The 15,672-nt window shown below is 25.1% G+C and overlaps 1 protein-coding gene across 1 annotated transcript; it reads left to right on the top strand.

Annotated features, from left to right (window-relative positions):
- The first annotated feature begins 1,361 nt into the window (after positions 1-1,361).
- Positions 1,362-9,826, top strand: LOC145831574 (zinc finger CCHC domain-containing protein 9-like). Its single transcript, XM_082938874.1, has 6 exons — positions 1,362-1,432; positions 3,274-3,393; positions 4,113-4,234; positions 7,064-7,205; positions 8,212-8,378; positions 8,727-9,826. Exons 2-6 carry the CDS (start codon positions 3,294-3,296, stop codon positions 8,877-8,879), a joined length of 684 nt encoding a protein of 227 aa, XP_082795000.1. The 5' UTR covers positions 1,362-1,432; positions 3,274-3,293; the 3' UTR covers positions 8,880-9,826.
- The last annotated feature ends 5,846 nt before the right edge of the window (positions 9,827-15,672 follow it).

The following is a 15,672-nucleotide window of genomic DNA, read 5'->3' as shown; positions in this document are numbered from 1 at the left end:
GACCTGAAGCAGCATTTTTGTTAAACAATTCAATTAACAATAAGCTTAAAGCTAAGGAAGCAGTGATAATGATGTTAAATTGTAAAAAAGTGATTTGCATTAATGATGCTTTAAAACAAAATTTCTCTAATCAAACATATTTAACAGAAAATAATTATGATCATACTGATATTTGTTGTCAATGGGTACAGATAGCTAATTATAATAAAAAATACAATTTCAAAGTATTCAAAAAAGGCACAACTGATGAGTTAGTAGTACAGCATTCCTCAGAAAAAAATATAATGCACACCAACTCATATAAAGTTGAGCTAATGTCTAGATTATATAAAGCAAAATGTGGTAACAATTTTAATATGCAGGTATTTTTTACTAATAACCTCAAATTAATTCACTTTATGGGTAGGAAACCTAATTGTGAATGCATCAATAAAAATGAAAAAAAAGTTGCTTTTTTATCTAATAAAGATAAAAGTCCCAAAGAAATTTATTCATTGTACCCTAACTTATTTAAAAACCCACAAGATGTAAGTAATTTAAAACGAAAGCTTTTTATTGAAAAAAAATAAAAGTTTGTTTTATAAGTTTATATGTGGTGTACTTTATTGTCATTTTATAAGATATTATTTGTGGTTGAAATTTTATTTATTACTTAGACAAATACCTGTTTAGTTAATATTCATTATTGAAGTGTTGCTAAGGACAAATATAAATATGTATATATTTAATTTATATAAAATAAAAAAATTTTGTCAATTTTGCTGACAGTTGTTTTGACCATACAAGCGTCAGTTATCAAAACAAATATTTTTTAGTAGAATTTTTAATTGAAGTTTATTCAAGATATTATAATTATATGTTGAACAATTTTTGTTAGTTAATTTGAAAAGAGTACTATTGCACAAGTAGCATGTATAAACATATATATATATATTTATTTATGTTTACTTAATTGCATTTTGTTTATTGTTCTAATCATTTTGCTCATAGTTTATTGTTCTAATCTAATACTAATTAAAACTAAGAAAATAATTGTTAAATTATAGATATTTAAAAATAACTTGTTTAATGTGTTGTTATACAGTTTTAATTTGAGTAGTTTTGTATAAAATTTAACATATTATATAATTCCTTTACTAAATTGTTAATTTACATAAATTGCAAATTATGAATATAATTAAAATATTTTCCATTTCTCTTGTTTCTCAAGTTTTCTAGCCAATTGCTAAAGATTTACAAGATATTTAGTCAAACTACTTGTCAATTATAAAGAAATTTTTTAATTCAATACTTATTTTTCTTAACTTTACACTTTAAAAATAACTTTTCTTACTTAGTCATTTTTCCCCTTCTATACCTACAGTTAGATTTTGAATGTAAAAAATTGTTCTTAAGAAGTTCAAATATTCCTAAAAAAGAAGAACTTGTGCATGTTAGTTGTTTCAAGTTAACTAATTACTTAATTTATACTAACCTAAATATTTTTTTATAATGATATGTAAATCTTAAATTCAAAATGAACAGGGTTGCCAAAAAACCTGGAGTCCCGGAAAAACCCGGAATTTGACAATTTAGGCAAAAAAACCTGGAATTGGAGAAATTAAAAAAAAAACCTGGAATATCAGAACAAAAATTACTTTAAAACCATGAAAACCTCCAAATTTAAAGAAATTTTTAGTGTTAAGTTACAAAATTTCTATTAGATATAAAAAATCCCACACAAAAACAAAACAAAAAAAGTGTATCATTTTAAAAATTTACCTTTAAAAAACACATTTATAGTAGCTTTACAGTGTCTTTTTAACATTATTATACTATTTAAAACAATTTTTTTACCTCCAAGTTTGATTTTGTACAAAAAATAGACCATAAAACATATTTTTTAAACTTTTTAGATATTCAGAAAACCTGGGTGGAAGAAATTTACAAAAAAACTTTTGGCAACCCTGAATTAAGTTTTAAACTAAGATTTAAAGTTTATTGCTAGTTTGGCTTCAATTTATATTTGTTCAAAAATATCATTTTACTAAATTTTAGTTTTCATTTAAATTTAAAATGTTTAAAGGCGTTGTTAAATTTACGCCATCCAACTAATGTTAATTTATTCTAGTTCATCTATTTCACAGTTTTATACAAGTTAATCAAGCATTTTTAAAACTTAAGAATAAAACTGGATTTGATCAGACTACTTGTATATATACATAACTGCTTCTCTAAGTCTAGAATTTCTAACTGTTTTAGATGAGAAGTTCTGAATAATTAATAAAATAAAAATATTTGAAGAAAAAAATTGCAGTAGAAGGCTAAGGGTTATAATTTAGAGTTATAGATAAAAATTTATCAAAAAAAATTCAATTATTGAATTTAGTAGTTCCATGGTTAATGACTTAAGGTGAATATTTATATTATACACTAGACATTATGGAAAAAGGGTTAAATTTACAAGAAATTAGTAGGTATATTGTCAAGAATTAAGTGTGAGAAATTATGGTTATTGGTGTGTATGTGTTATTTAATGGAAAAATTGCATTTCAGCAAAATTGCTATATATTTTAAAGTGAAGCCTAGTGAATATCCGACTCCTACTTAATTTAGGTTGTGTGTTGATACATGAAATATAAACCTTATTATTTTCATAATCAAAATTTTATGGACTGTTACTTTTCAAATCAAGGTTGAAAAAAATTATAACAACAGCTCAAAAAATAAAAACATTGAGTGTCATGATTTTATTTTTTTTTAATTATTTATAAAAATACTAAGTTTTGTGTTTAATAAAAGTTTAAAAACTAACAGGCAGAAATATTAATATCTACAAAAGAAAATAAAAACTGGTACCCATTTTAGAAAAATAATTTATTTCTTGATTAGGTATACCTGTAGTAAATCAAACAGGTGAATCTTTTTAAGGGCATATAGGAGGTCCACCTTGATTTTTACAAGTTGGTTTTACTTTTTAGAGTTTTATCTGAGTTTTCAGACATTTTTAATGGCTTAAAAAGATTAAAATTAACTCTTGGGACATAGGAAATTAAAGTTATTGTGCTCAATAGGTTCCTTATAGAAGATGCAAACCAATAACATGAAAAAGACTATTTCATTAAAAATATACCTTCTTTGTTTTCACCAATATTTATAAAATTTTCACAGAAAGTCCACTTCTAAGTTTTAAATAGATTTTATGCAGGATTTAATTTTTAAAAATAAAAATTTATGATTTATATTTTATAACTATCTGTAGTTTTCTTTTCAATAATTAATTAAAGTTTTCAGGAAATAGCTAATACAATATTATGACTAGATGGGCAAGACCAGGCAATCACCAACAAAAAAAATTGGCTCATGATGCTACTAGTTGGAATGAACTATCTAAAAAGATTAAAAAGAAACCTTGTAAGATTCAAAATTATTATATAGAGTCAAAAAGTTAAAAAAAAATTAAAGTAATTATTTTTTAAACTAGCTTTTGGTCTAATTTAAAAGTTAAAGTATGAACTTGAGTTTACTTAGTATAACTTATTAAATTTTAAAATAAAGTCAGTTTTATAACAATTAGTATGGGATGGAAATTTGTTGTTGAATATTTTCTAAAATTTAAAAACATACTTTTTTATGTTGTATAAAACAAGAAGCTTGAAGTTTTGAAAAAACAATTGCTTACTTGTTAAAAATAGGGTTGCCACACACTAAAGATAACTTAAGAATTTTTGAAAATCTCAGGCTAACTTAAGACAGTTTGAATTATTTTAAGCTCAGGTTGACTCAGGACAGTTAAAGGTCACTCAGGATAGTTTTTTTGACTCATTAGATTGTAATTCTGAAAACAGTTTTTTTCATAATTTTTAGAGTAAATAAAGTTATGCACTAGAAAAAATAAGTATATCTTAAAAAAAAAAGATCTAAATTATATTTGTTTATTACTTTGATAAGATCAGACGGAGAACACCTATTGAACTCTCTAGTTTTGTTATAAATCTGCAAAATTAACTATGTTGTAATAAAAACTGTCACTCTTCCTTACAGGTAAAAAGTATAAAAAGTTAATTAAAATAGGGTACTTTATTATTTTTTACCTATTTACCTCAAATTCTGTTAATTTGTTATAAAAACAGCTGAAATAAAAGTTGGAAGCTCAAATGATCCTCAGCAAGCAGCATTAGCACTGGCAGCTAAAAAAGATAAGAGAAGAGAACATAGAAGAATAAAACGCCAAAGAAAAAAGCAAGAATCTAAAGTTGGTTTTAAATTTATTAGGTATTAATTAATACTATTGTGATTCATATCTAGTTAAATATTTTCATACTGTTTTATATAATGGTTAAGAAGTAGTCATTTACTTCAAATGACCAAAAATTTGTTTTATACCTTCTAAAGTTTGCATAGAAAATAGATAAAATATGTTTGGTATACGTTAAAAAATAGTTTGCTAACTGCTGTAACAGTAATAAATAGGCATGGTTGATTTTTTTTTTGAATTTATTTAGCTTAAACCTTAAAGCAGGGTTGCCAAAAAACTTGGACTCCTGGAAAAATATGAAATTTGAGAAATTTTGAACAATTTTTACATGATAAGTAGAAACATTTTGAGTTGACACAAATAATCTACCATATAGATAAATTTTTTTGTCTTCATCAAAATTTTTTTTTTTAATAAAAACATTTGAAGTAGCTTTACAAGTATCTATTAAATGTTTTTATACTGTTTATCATAGTTTTTTCCGTTAAACTTAACTTTAAACTAAAAAAAAGACCCAAAAAAGTGTACTTTAAAAACAATTGGAGAAACTTTTGAAAACCTTAAGAAAATTTGCCAAAAACGTTTGCCAACCCTGTTAAAGTTTTAAAGTTGTTATGTAAACAACTGATCGGATCTAATGAAACATTAATAAAAGGTTTTTAAAAAGAGTTATTATACTTAACTATAAGAACTTTTAGCTCTTATTTATCCAACAAATTCATATCTAAATTACTTCTTTTCGTACATCAAATGATATACAGTAGACTACCGCTTAAGTACGCAAATTGAACCCGACCAAAAAGTGCGTACTTAGCACGGGTAGTGCGTACTCTTTGACAACATAGTATAATATGAAATTTAGTTGTTTGTTTTCTTTCTTACAGCTAGCCACATATTTTGTTTTGTTAGAGGGAAAGTACCAAACTACATTGTGTTTACCAAACATTTTCAAAACATCAATGTGTGTACATTTAAATTAAATTATGACTTAAATTTGTTGTATTTGTAGGTCTTTTTAAAATTTGTCATCTAGATTTATTTATTTTATAGCATTACAGCTCAAACATCATTATTCTTTTCACTTTTCTGCAACCACTACATAAGTGTTTAGTTTATTAACATTTAATAACAGGACTGTCACAATCTCAGGCCACTTAGACTACTCAGTATTACTCACCCTAGTTTAAAAGCTGTAAAACTCTCAGGCTAACTCAGCAGGTTTGCCATTCTACCTGGAAACTTTAAACAATCTGGAAAAACTTGATGATTGAAAATTAAGCAAAAAAACAGGATTTTTTTAGAAGTTCTAATATAACATCCTTTATTTTGATAAATAAATTGTACATATAATGACACAGTTAAAAATGTAGATTGAATTGTATTTTTAAAACTTTTATTTTTCTAGTTTTGTTAACATAGTTATTAAAATTTGCTATACAATGTTCATTAGTTCAACATCAAGCAACTCACAGTGACACTAAATCTTTTAAATGCTGTATTTGTCCAGAAGGTAGATTTTCTAAACTAGCTCTTAAATTTGGTTTTTTAGTAAAAAAAAAGTAAATTATTTTTTTGTTTTTCTGGATAAGTGCGTACTTAAGGCGGGGTGCGTACCAAAAAAAGTGCGTACTTAAGCGGTAGTCTACTGTACTTTTATGCCATCAAAGCTAACAACACTAAAAAAGATAATAAATTACATTTTAAGTAGCATTGCAGTATTTTTTAACACTTTTATACCATTGAAGACCTAAAATTTAGTTTTATTTTAAAAATTGACCAAAAAACTTGTATAAAACCTGGATGTAATTAAAAAACTTAAAAAATAATTCAATAAACCTTTCACAACCTTAAAATATATACCATTCCAACAACCCTTTGTGCAGGTATATATTAATGTTGTATACATAAAACTAATTACAGTTTTTGAGCATACCACTAGTAAAAGTTACTGTAGAATATGAGAGTAAATCAATTTTTATAATTTAGTCTTATTTTTAAGAATTGTCTCTAAGTCAGTGGTTTTCACAGTAATTGAGATTTGTGCACTCTAAGCTGGAAAAAAGATATTCTGTGTCTAAGCTCAAAACTTCCCACAAACACAAGGACTTTCTTTTTTGCTTTTATCAATATACAGTCATATATCTAGTCTAAGTTTTCAATTTATTTTTGTGTATCACTAAATTAATTTTGTGTGCATGGGTGCACACCATGAAGACCACTACTCTAAGTTACCAGATGCTCTTTACAGTTATTTTTAAAGAAGAGTTCCATAGGTTCCTTAAGAAGGGCTCACACTAAAGACATTAACTAAAGTTCTACTTCTTACTACAATTTTTGAGCAATTACTCAGTCTAATTTTTATTAAATTTCAAAAAACATTGTGTAGGATTTTTTTTGCATAACTTGTTCTGACAGAAGTTTAAAAATATTGCAAAGAAACATTTCCCGAAGAAATAGGTCCTCAGCTCTAAAAATTTAAACAATTTTTTGTGAATTTAAAATTTCTTAGAAACTAAAAATGAAAAGATTGTGGTCTATTTATTTGTATGAGTAGCTTTTACAAAAAACTGTATCCCAAATTTTTATTGAAGTTTGTTGTTATATAAAAAGTGACTTATAGTTCATTATTTAATTTAAGCTCTTATTTAAAACTTAATTTTAATGTTTGGAAAAGAAGTCTTAAAAAGCAACGAGAATGTTTTGTAATTATTAAATATATTCAGAAACCTTTAAATGATAAAAACATAGTTGATGTTCTCAGTAATTATTAGCAATATATATTTTTTTAACTATATCTTTTTAATTCACATATCACTGTTATTTTAGGTATGTTTTCATTGCCGTAAGAAAGGCCATGGTATGGCAGATTGTCCTCTTTACAATGAAGAAGAGAAGCAGTCTATATGTTTTAAATGTGGAAAATCAGGCCATTCCAGTAGAGAGTGCAAAGTTAAAGGCGTTCCTAAGGGTATTTGTTTAAATAAATATTTATAGTGTATTTTGTTGCACTTAATTAAGCTTGAATTTTCATCTTCAAAAAATAAACGCAGCATGCTTTTAATTATTAGATCCATTTAGAGTAAAATAAGTATGAAACTTTTTGTAGGCAAAAATAAATCTTACAGTATTGTTTGATTACATTGTGTACATGAAATCATTTAAAAAATAAGTAAAATTTACTTAAGTAAAATATTATTGAAAATACCACTCTACACTTCTTTTCTACAATTTGTAGAGAATAATTCCAAACTAGTATTTTCGTTTAATATAACTGAAGTATATTTACTAATAATACTTGAGATTAAAAGTTAATGTCGCTTAATTTATGTTTATTAATAACTAAACAAATTGTATTTTTAAACATAGTAAACATTAAGCTGATATTAAAATATATAAAAAATATCAATATCATTTAAAAAATGCTCCCTATTTTAATTCTAAATAAGTTTTATTTCATTCTCAAAGACTGTTTCTAATCAATTTTAAATGTCTTATCAATTTAAGTATTTAGTTTTAAGACTTTTTATTTAAGTTGAATATATACAGTCATAATGGCAATATAAAAGCTAAGTAGGTATGTAAATTAGTTCATGTTACTCAGTTAAACGTTAGTTTTAAATTTACTTTGATAATTTCTTATAAAGTAAAAATTCTGCAATTTACGAATTTGGACTTAATATTTACAAAATTAAGAACATAAATGCTTGAAATAAAAAAAATTACTATTAAGTAGGTGAAAACGAAAAAGGTAATTTCATATGAAAAATTGAATTTAGAATTAATCTTTTAGCTGCAATAAATAATCTAACAAACTGAATCACATTCTAACCTTCAAAATATTTACCAGTTCAGTTAAATATGTAACACTACTGATTGTTTAAATTTATATTGTTCAAAATAACTTGACAACTCAGCAATGCAATGCATCTTTGTCTAACTTTGTTTTCCTTATAAAAAAAGTGTTTTTTTATAAGGAAAACTTCCTTTTGCCGTGTGCTTCATATGCAAGAAGCAAGGTCACCAGGCACGCGAATGTCCTGACAACCCTGATAATTTGTACATGGACGGAAAATCCTGTCAGCTGTGTGGCAGCGTGGAACATTACAAGCGTGACTGCCCGGAAAGACAAGTGAAAGACGAAGTAAGACTTAAAATTTTTACAACATAGATTCCATGAGTTTAGGTTTATATGAAATTTTAATTTTCATACTATGTTTTTAAAGAAAATTTCGAGCATTTTTATATCATGTTGAAGTTGGTAACAAAAAAGATTTATTTTAAGCAAATGGAATTTACTAAAAATGTAAACATATGTTTATAAATATCAAGTTTATTTAAGTCAAAACAAGGCAGTAAAGTTTTTCAGTAAAACAATATATTACATGCATCTATTTAGGTGTATACCTATTCACTTTATTTGATTAAAAATTAAGTTTCATAGTTTTTTATGAATTAATATTAAAATATTTAAAAATTTAATAAAACCAAGGTTCGTGTGTATGGCTCAAGTGGAGGATATAAGATTTCAATGGATGAAGAATTGAGTTTGTACGAAGATATTGATGAAAAAAAAGAGCGAGAAAAAAGAAAACAAGAAGAATTACGTAAAAAAAAGAAGAAGAAAATTGTGATCATGTTTTAAACATTAATCTAAATTTTCAGTTTAAATCTTTAATATCACCAAAAAATTGTTAGTTTGATATTGAAATTTAGTTTTGTCACATGTTTTGATCCACAAAAACAAGTGTAGTAGGACTTAATATATCGAACTTATTTCTTAGGTGAACATAGTTAGTTTATGCTTTTGTTGTTTTTGATGTATATTTATATTCAGTTAGTTTTGTATGTATTTGTACGCTTTGTTTCTTTTACATACTTTTTTTTAGACATGAGGTTTTGATTTTTTAGAACAATTGGAAACCAAATAAAATAATTCTAAAATAATTTTTTAAAAACTATTAGTTTATTCATTTAAGGAATTTTTAGAATCATTTAGAAGCTTCTAACTTTTTTATTAATTTTATTTAATTTTACCTTAATAAGCTTTTTTTATACTTAACTTTTTTTTTGGAAAATTTATAATAGTTTTTTCTAAGCTAAAACAGTATTTTAGAATATTTAATGACTAAAACAGTATCAAATTTGATCTGAGATAAGAGCATCTATTTCAGGACTTTAATACTGTTTAGTCATGAGGTTTTGAAAAGTATAATATCCATATTTTAAAATAATCTAAGAAAAAATTTCTATATGTAATTTATTTTCAAGTTTAAATTGATTTTAACAAGTTCACTAAATAACTTTAAAAAAATCAAAACAATAAAACAATTTTGTGTAGGCGCTAGGTATTCATTTTATTACTGTATACACTGATTTTTTTTAAATGTTTATTTAGCAAACTAAGCATTGCTCAAAGAGCTCGCCAGTTACCAAAATAAACTAAAAAAATTCTGAAAAAATGTTTTTAAAAATCGTGGAAAGTGAACTGTTAAATTAATCAAATAGTTTAAACATTAAGCAGAAACAAAACTATATATAAATAAGTTAAAATTAGAAGAAAGCTAAGAAATAAATTTACTAATAAAAGTCAGGAGCTATAAGTGTTTTAACCATTGCTTAATTTTACAATTCACTTTTCATGACTTTTAAATATATCAATATTCAGTACGCTTAATAAAAAAATTAGTTTAAATTAACATTTTTTTTTGTTCAGTTTTAGTTAGTAATCAGCTAGCAATAAAACACTTTTCACAAAAATTTAACTAAGAATAAACATGAATACAATTATATTATAAAATAAAAAAGTTTAGCAGCTTAAATTTTTTATGTTCTGTAAGATTTTACATACGTTCACAAACCGTTCGTATTTCAATAAAATAATTAGTATTGTAAGGAGGATAGATTCATCTTGAAAAGTTTATTTCTATTTAAAAAAGGTATTCAGTGAAATAACGTCGATCATATGTTTTTTTACTTAAGTTTTAGAATTTTTTCTACAATTTACTTTATTTAAATGGGTATATATTTTTTAAAATTCAAAAACATAATTATAAAAAAGTTCATTGACAGCCCTCTAGTTTAAAAGGGGACTATATCACATATTTTAGGGAAGAAACCTTGCTATACAATCTAAACAGCCTCAATGTATATTCACAAGGTCTACTCCCTCAAAAAATCGTTTTTTATATCTATTTATAAACATCTTACTTAAATTTCGACAGCATTAGAAAAATATGTGTTTTTGATCACAAATAAGTAAGATAAAATTTCAAAAGACTTTACAAAAAACATAGGAAACACTTTAAAATTGCATATTTAAATTAGTTCTCTTTATAAAAGTTTTGTATAAAAAACTCTACCATATCATTGTCAGGTTTTTTTTACAAATTCAATTAAAAGAACAGCTTAAAAGTTTTTTGAAATAAAATCAAATAAATATGAACAAATGTGCTCAAATTTGGTTGTAAGTAACAATGTTTATTGTATTATTATTGTAATATCCTTTAGAATAAATCAGTTAAAAGTTTTTCTTATAATAACGATAGCCACAAAAAACTCTTTCTAACAAATCTGGCCGGTTACTTATAAAAAGCTGCCGCATCTAGTATATTTTGTTTAGTTTTTTATTGAAATAACCAGTTGCGATGTGTAGTTTATATCAATACTTAACTAGTTCAATAGATCTATTCAAATTATCAGCAAAATTAATGTTGTTATAAATAAGAAAACACTAAAAAATTATAATTTACTACTTTAATAAATTTTCTAGACAGAAAAAAAAAACAGGCTAATTTTGTTACCTAGCTTTTTTAAGACTAACGTCAATTAACTTATCTAAACCCAAAATTAGATTTACTTGTACTTAGTTTATATTAAGCTGTATTTTATAATTAATACCAAAACACTGAAAAATTTTTCTCAAAGTCAAAAATAATTAAGAATATACTATTTATGACTAGTTTTTAAATTCCTAGACTAAAAGTTTTTTTTTTGTCAAATACTTAACTTTTTTTTATTCTGCTGTTTTTTAAGTTGTTAAGTTAATAACTTTAAGCAGCATAATTTGTTCCCCGATTATTTTCTTGTAAATTAGTCGGAAACTCAGACATTTGGTTGTTCTGAAATTGGAACTCTATACTTCTATTTCTTTTCCACTTTCTGGCCCAGTATGCTCTAGCAATAAAATATAAAACCACAATTAAAAAGGGCACGACTGTAAACACCCAAGATAATTCGCCCATAGTTAAGCTCTTGTCTTCTTTCGTTGGTCTAAAGCAATGAAGGGACTTATAACAGCAAATTTCCTCGTTTTGACAAATGTGAGAATTATTAGTTTTTCCTGCATTTTTACAACAATATCCGTGGTCGCAGCAATCATCATCTTTATTGTCGTTATGCTTTAAAAGTTCACAGTTTTTTGTTATTGTTTTTGAACAATGAGTTTCATCTGCTGAAGTAAAATTACTTTTAACTTTAGGCAAGCAGTTTGTTAATAATGTAAGTATAATCATCATTGTGGTTGTTTTTAGAAAAATCCGAACTGTAACCATTTTAGTTTTGTATTGTTACTAAAACCTGTAAAAAAGTCATTTAAAATATTTATCTAATATAAACTATCTAGCAAAAAAAAAACAAAAAAACTTTTAAAAGTAAACTCAAGTTTAGTTTTTATTTCATTTAAAAGTAGTATTAAAGAAATAAGTAATCTATATGGTGTTTTATGGATAGTTTTACCCACGGAAACAATCCAAAGCAAAGAACTAAAACAGCAAAAAAACAATTCTAAGATTAGCGTAACATAGGGATCGGCAGATTGCGGCACGCAAGATAGTTTTCAGCGAAAAAATCCTTTTTTATAACAAAAAAAATCAAAACAAGCTTTTAGTATAAAAATTGGTCCGTAACTTACAGAAGGCTGCCGACCCCTGGCGTTACATCTGCTTCATTACTTCTGAATGATTAAAGCTGAAAATTTGTGAACAAAGTATTGTTTGTTTTAAAATATTTAAATCAATAAGAAAATCATCAGTCTCACTCTTCCCTCTACTCTAAAACGATAAATGTTTTTTTTGTAGTTTTTTGAAGAAAAGCAAGTAAGTTACACATGTCTAGTTCTACCTACCCTTTAATATTAATTTTTAACAAAATAAGATATATCTTAACAACAAATAAAAAACCTGTTGGTTTAAGTTTTATATTAAGGTTTAAAAAGTATAGGGTTTGAAAAAATTATATAAATTAGTTAGTTTTAGTTATTATTTATTATACATATTAACCAGATCTAAATAAATCATTTATAGTAGATAAAGTTAATATAAAATAGTCAGTTTATTTTTTCGCATAATTTTGAAATATTTCAATTCTAAAATTTAAGTAAAAGTTTAACTAAATACATCAAATTTCGGTCATACCTTAGATAAGAGTTTTATTTAAATACACAAACTTTTTTGTCAATCAAAAAACTTTTTATAACATATATTTAATTTTTCATTAAATACTATTTATGAAAGTTCTTAAGAAGCAGTTTGAAAGTAAATAATATTTGCTAAGAGTGCAGTTTAACTAAAATCCTACCAGCATAGTTGACAAAATTTGAGTTTGTTGGTATGAGTTTAATATAGAACTCTATTTTAATAACATCAGATTTTATACTTGATCGACATGCGTCTGGTCTTGACATAATCAAGAGCAAAGTAAGTTTTACAACCGTTTAACTTATGCAAGCTTCATTTTTAACGACTCTACTTTGAAAATAGATTACATTTGGCCACAAAGTTGTAGTCAAACGGCTTCTCTGCCTACCAAATACTATTAAAAACACGTAAATTATTTTTAAACTATGTACATAATATTATCATCTTCAATTATCAAGTGATTACAGATTTTACCATTTAAAATATTCGCTTTAGACTAGACTCTAGAGAGTATATAGTTTAATAAATGATAGAACACTGAAATTACTTAACTATTTGTTATTTCAGACAAAATTTATAAATAACTCTCAAATCGGTCCAGGACATAGTCAATTGTTTTTACTTGTGATTTTTTTCCTGCATCAGTAGTTGCAAAAAATCAGAAGATGGTTTAAAAAATCTACAAGTTTACTGCATACTTAAGTTCACATCGATTTCGGACAACAGTCCTTCTTCAGTGAACTTTAAGCTAACCTATTACATAACTTTAAACTATTAGTTTAAAGTTCACTGAAGAAGGACTGTTGTCCGAAATCGATTTGAACTTAAGTATGCAATAAACTTGTAGATTTTTAAACCATCTTCTGATTTTTTGTAACTATTTGTTATTTGAAACATGTATAATCACGTCATATAACACGTTTCAAATAGTTTTTGTAAGAGTTTTATCGAACGGAAATATTTGAATAAAACTAAATATGGAATCATGCATTTATAATCTCTTTTAATGCATATTTACTCACGATTATTGTTTTAATTTTGTACTATTTGTCAAAAATTATACCCGATCCAAAAATCAAAAAAGTTAAGGTAAAAAAAACTATCAAAAACTGTTTAAAACTTATTTATTAATTAGGACATTATATTCAATAGCTTTTTTAACATTGATAATATACTTTAGCTTTACCAATTTAAAAAAAAAATCTTAAAAAATAGATAAGACTATCCACTTACCAAACTTTAAATTTTATGAATTCAAACTATTACTGATTTGTAAAGAGCTACACTATGAATAGGAGCCTTACATAAAAATGAGAATTTTGTAGTTGAGTTTGTTTCTTACAAAATAATTCATGCGATGATCACAGAAATGGACTTTAATAAGAACAATGTACGTAAATTTTAGCGACACCAACCCGTATTCAAAATAAATGTACTACTTTATTTTAGATAAGCTTCACAATTATCTCAACAACAATAGAAATTTTTAAAAATGACATTCAAAATTAACAGAATGGCTTTTTTTAAAATTAACTTATAAATGTACACACTAAAGTTTTTAATTGATTAAATCATAAAGCTTATTTAATTTTTGCTCTTTCTCGATTTGTTTTGTAAAAAACTTATTTGATGAAATAAACGAAAAAGAAAATTTTTGTTACAAAAATCACAAACGTAAGATAATTATTTTTACATACTTATTACTTACAATACAAGCTTAACTGCAAGTGACTTATAAGTATTCTAAGAACTTCATCGATAACTTCTCGTTTGGTTTGAAAATAAACACTGATTAAAATTAATCTAAATAAGAAGAATTTTTTGCTGATCAGGTAAGAAACGATCAGGTTAGAAATGATCAGGTTAGAAATGATCAGGTTAGAAATGATCGCGGGTTAGAAATGATAGTAAACCGTAATATTCAGCACAAAGTACTTAATACTACAGTCTATAAGGTATTACTCTATCATTTCTAACTCGCTATCATTTCTAACCCGATCATTTCTAAGCCGATCACTTCTAACCCGATCATTTCTAACCCGATCACTTCTAACCCGATAATTTCTAACCCGATCACTTATAACCCGATCACTTCTAACCCGATCACTTCTAACAATATCATTTATAACCCGATCACTTCTAACCCGATCGTTTCTAACCCAATCTAACCCGACAACTATTAACCCGATCTGTATTAATATGTTTGTTTTTTATTGTTTTAAAATAAGGGTTTGTTTTAAAAACAAATTAATCTTAACAAAGTTGTTTTTTTTTTAATGAAATCTAGTTTGCTCTGTTTAAAAAAAAAATTAATGTTCAGATAGCTTTTGTTAAAATTTTATTTTTGATATTTATTGCTATTTGAAGTTTGTTGTCCTACGCTAGACCCAGGCATCAAAATATGGGCCACTTAAACTGAATGACACTTAACAAAGAGACGAAAATTTATATATCTTAAAATCAAAAACTACAGTTTTATCTAATATTTATAGATGAACAGCAAAAGAATATAAAGACGTATTTTCAATATTTAGAACCTGTCATTTACTAGAACTTAAATTTAATTTTCTTTCTTTTAGCCAATGGTAAATTATATTTAAAGATTAAATAAGATGTATTATATAATAAACTTAATTATAAAAATTAAGTGTCAAAAACTTATTACTTTGTTTTTTTCAATCAAAATATGATGTATATAGAGCAAAATAAATTTAGATTTATCATGAAAATTTAAAAGTTTTCAAAATATTAAAATGCAAAATACTTTAGTATAATACTTATTAACTTATTTGTGATTTGAAGGAGAAGGTTTTTAACAAGTTTGGTTAGAACTCCATAAAAAGCAAGTTTATCATCAATTCTTTCATCGATCAGTGAGTTCCAATAAAACCAAACACAGCTGCTTAATCTTTCAATTTAGAATTAACTTCCGATTTCTTTTCAACAAAAAACCTTCTCTTAAAAATTCAGCAACACATATTGATACGATTTAGTAAATCATTTTAGTGCAGCAATCAGCAA

The sequence above is a fragment of the Thalia democratica genome, chromosome 3 (genome assembly GCF_965202585.1).
Source record: "Thalia democratica chromosome 3, ktThaDemo2.hap1.1, whole genome shotgun sequence".
In the NCBI taxonomy this organism is placed as follows: Eukaryota; Metazoa; Chordata; class Thaliacea; order Salpida; family Salpidae; genus Thalia; species Thalia democratica.
Note: the sequence above shows the minus strand (reverse complement) of the source record. Positions and strands in the feature narration are given on the sequence as shown.

Excerpts from the sequence above, each read along its gene's own strand:
- LOC145831574 (XM_082938874.1), top strand. The coding sequence starts at position 3,294 with ATGACTAGATGGGCAAGACCAGGCAATCACCAACAAAAAAAATTGGCT. Across the intron at positions 3,394-4,112 it reads AAAGATTAAAAAGAAACCTT|CTGAAATAAAAGTTGGAAGC; the intron begins GTAAGATTCAAA and ends TTATAAAAACAG. Across the intron at positions 8,379-8,726 it reads AAAGACAAGTGAAAGACGAA|GTTCGTGTGTATGGCTCAAG; the intron begins GTAAGACTTAAA and ends AATAAAACCAAG.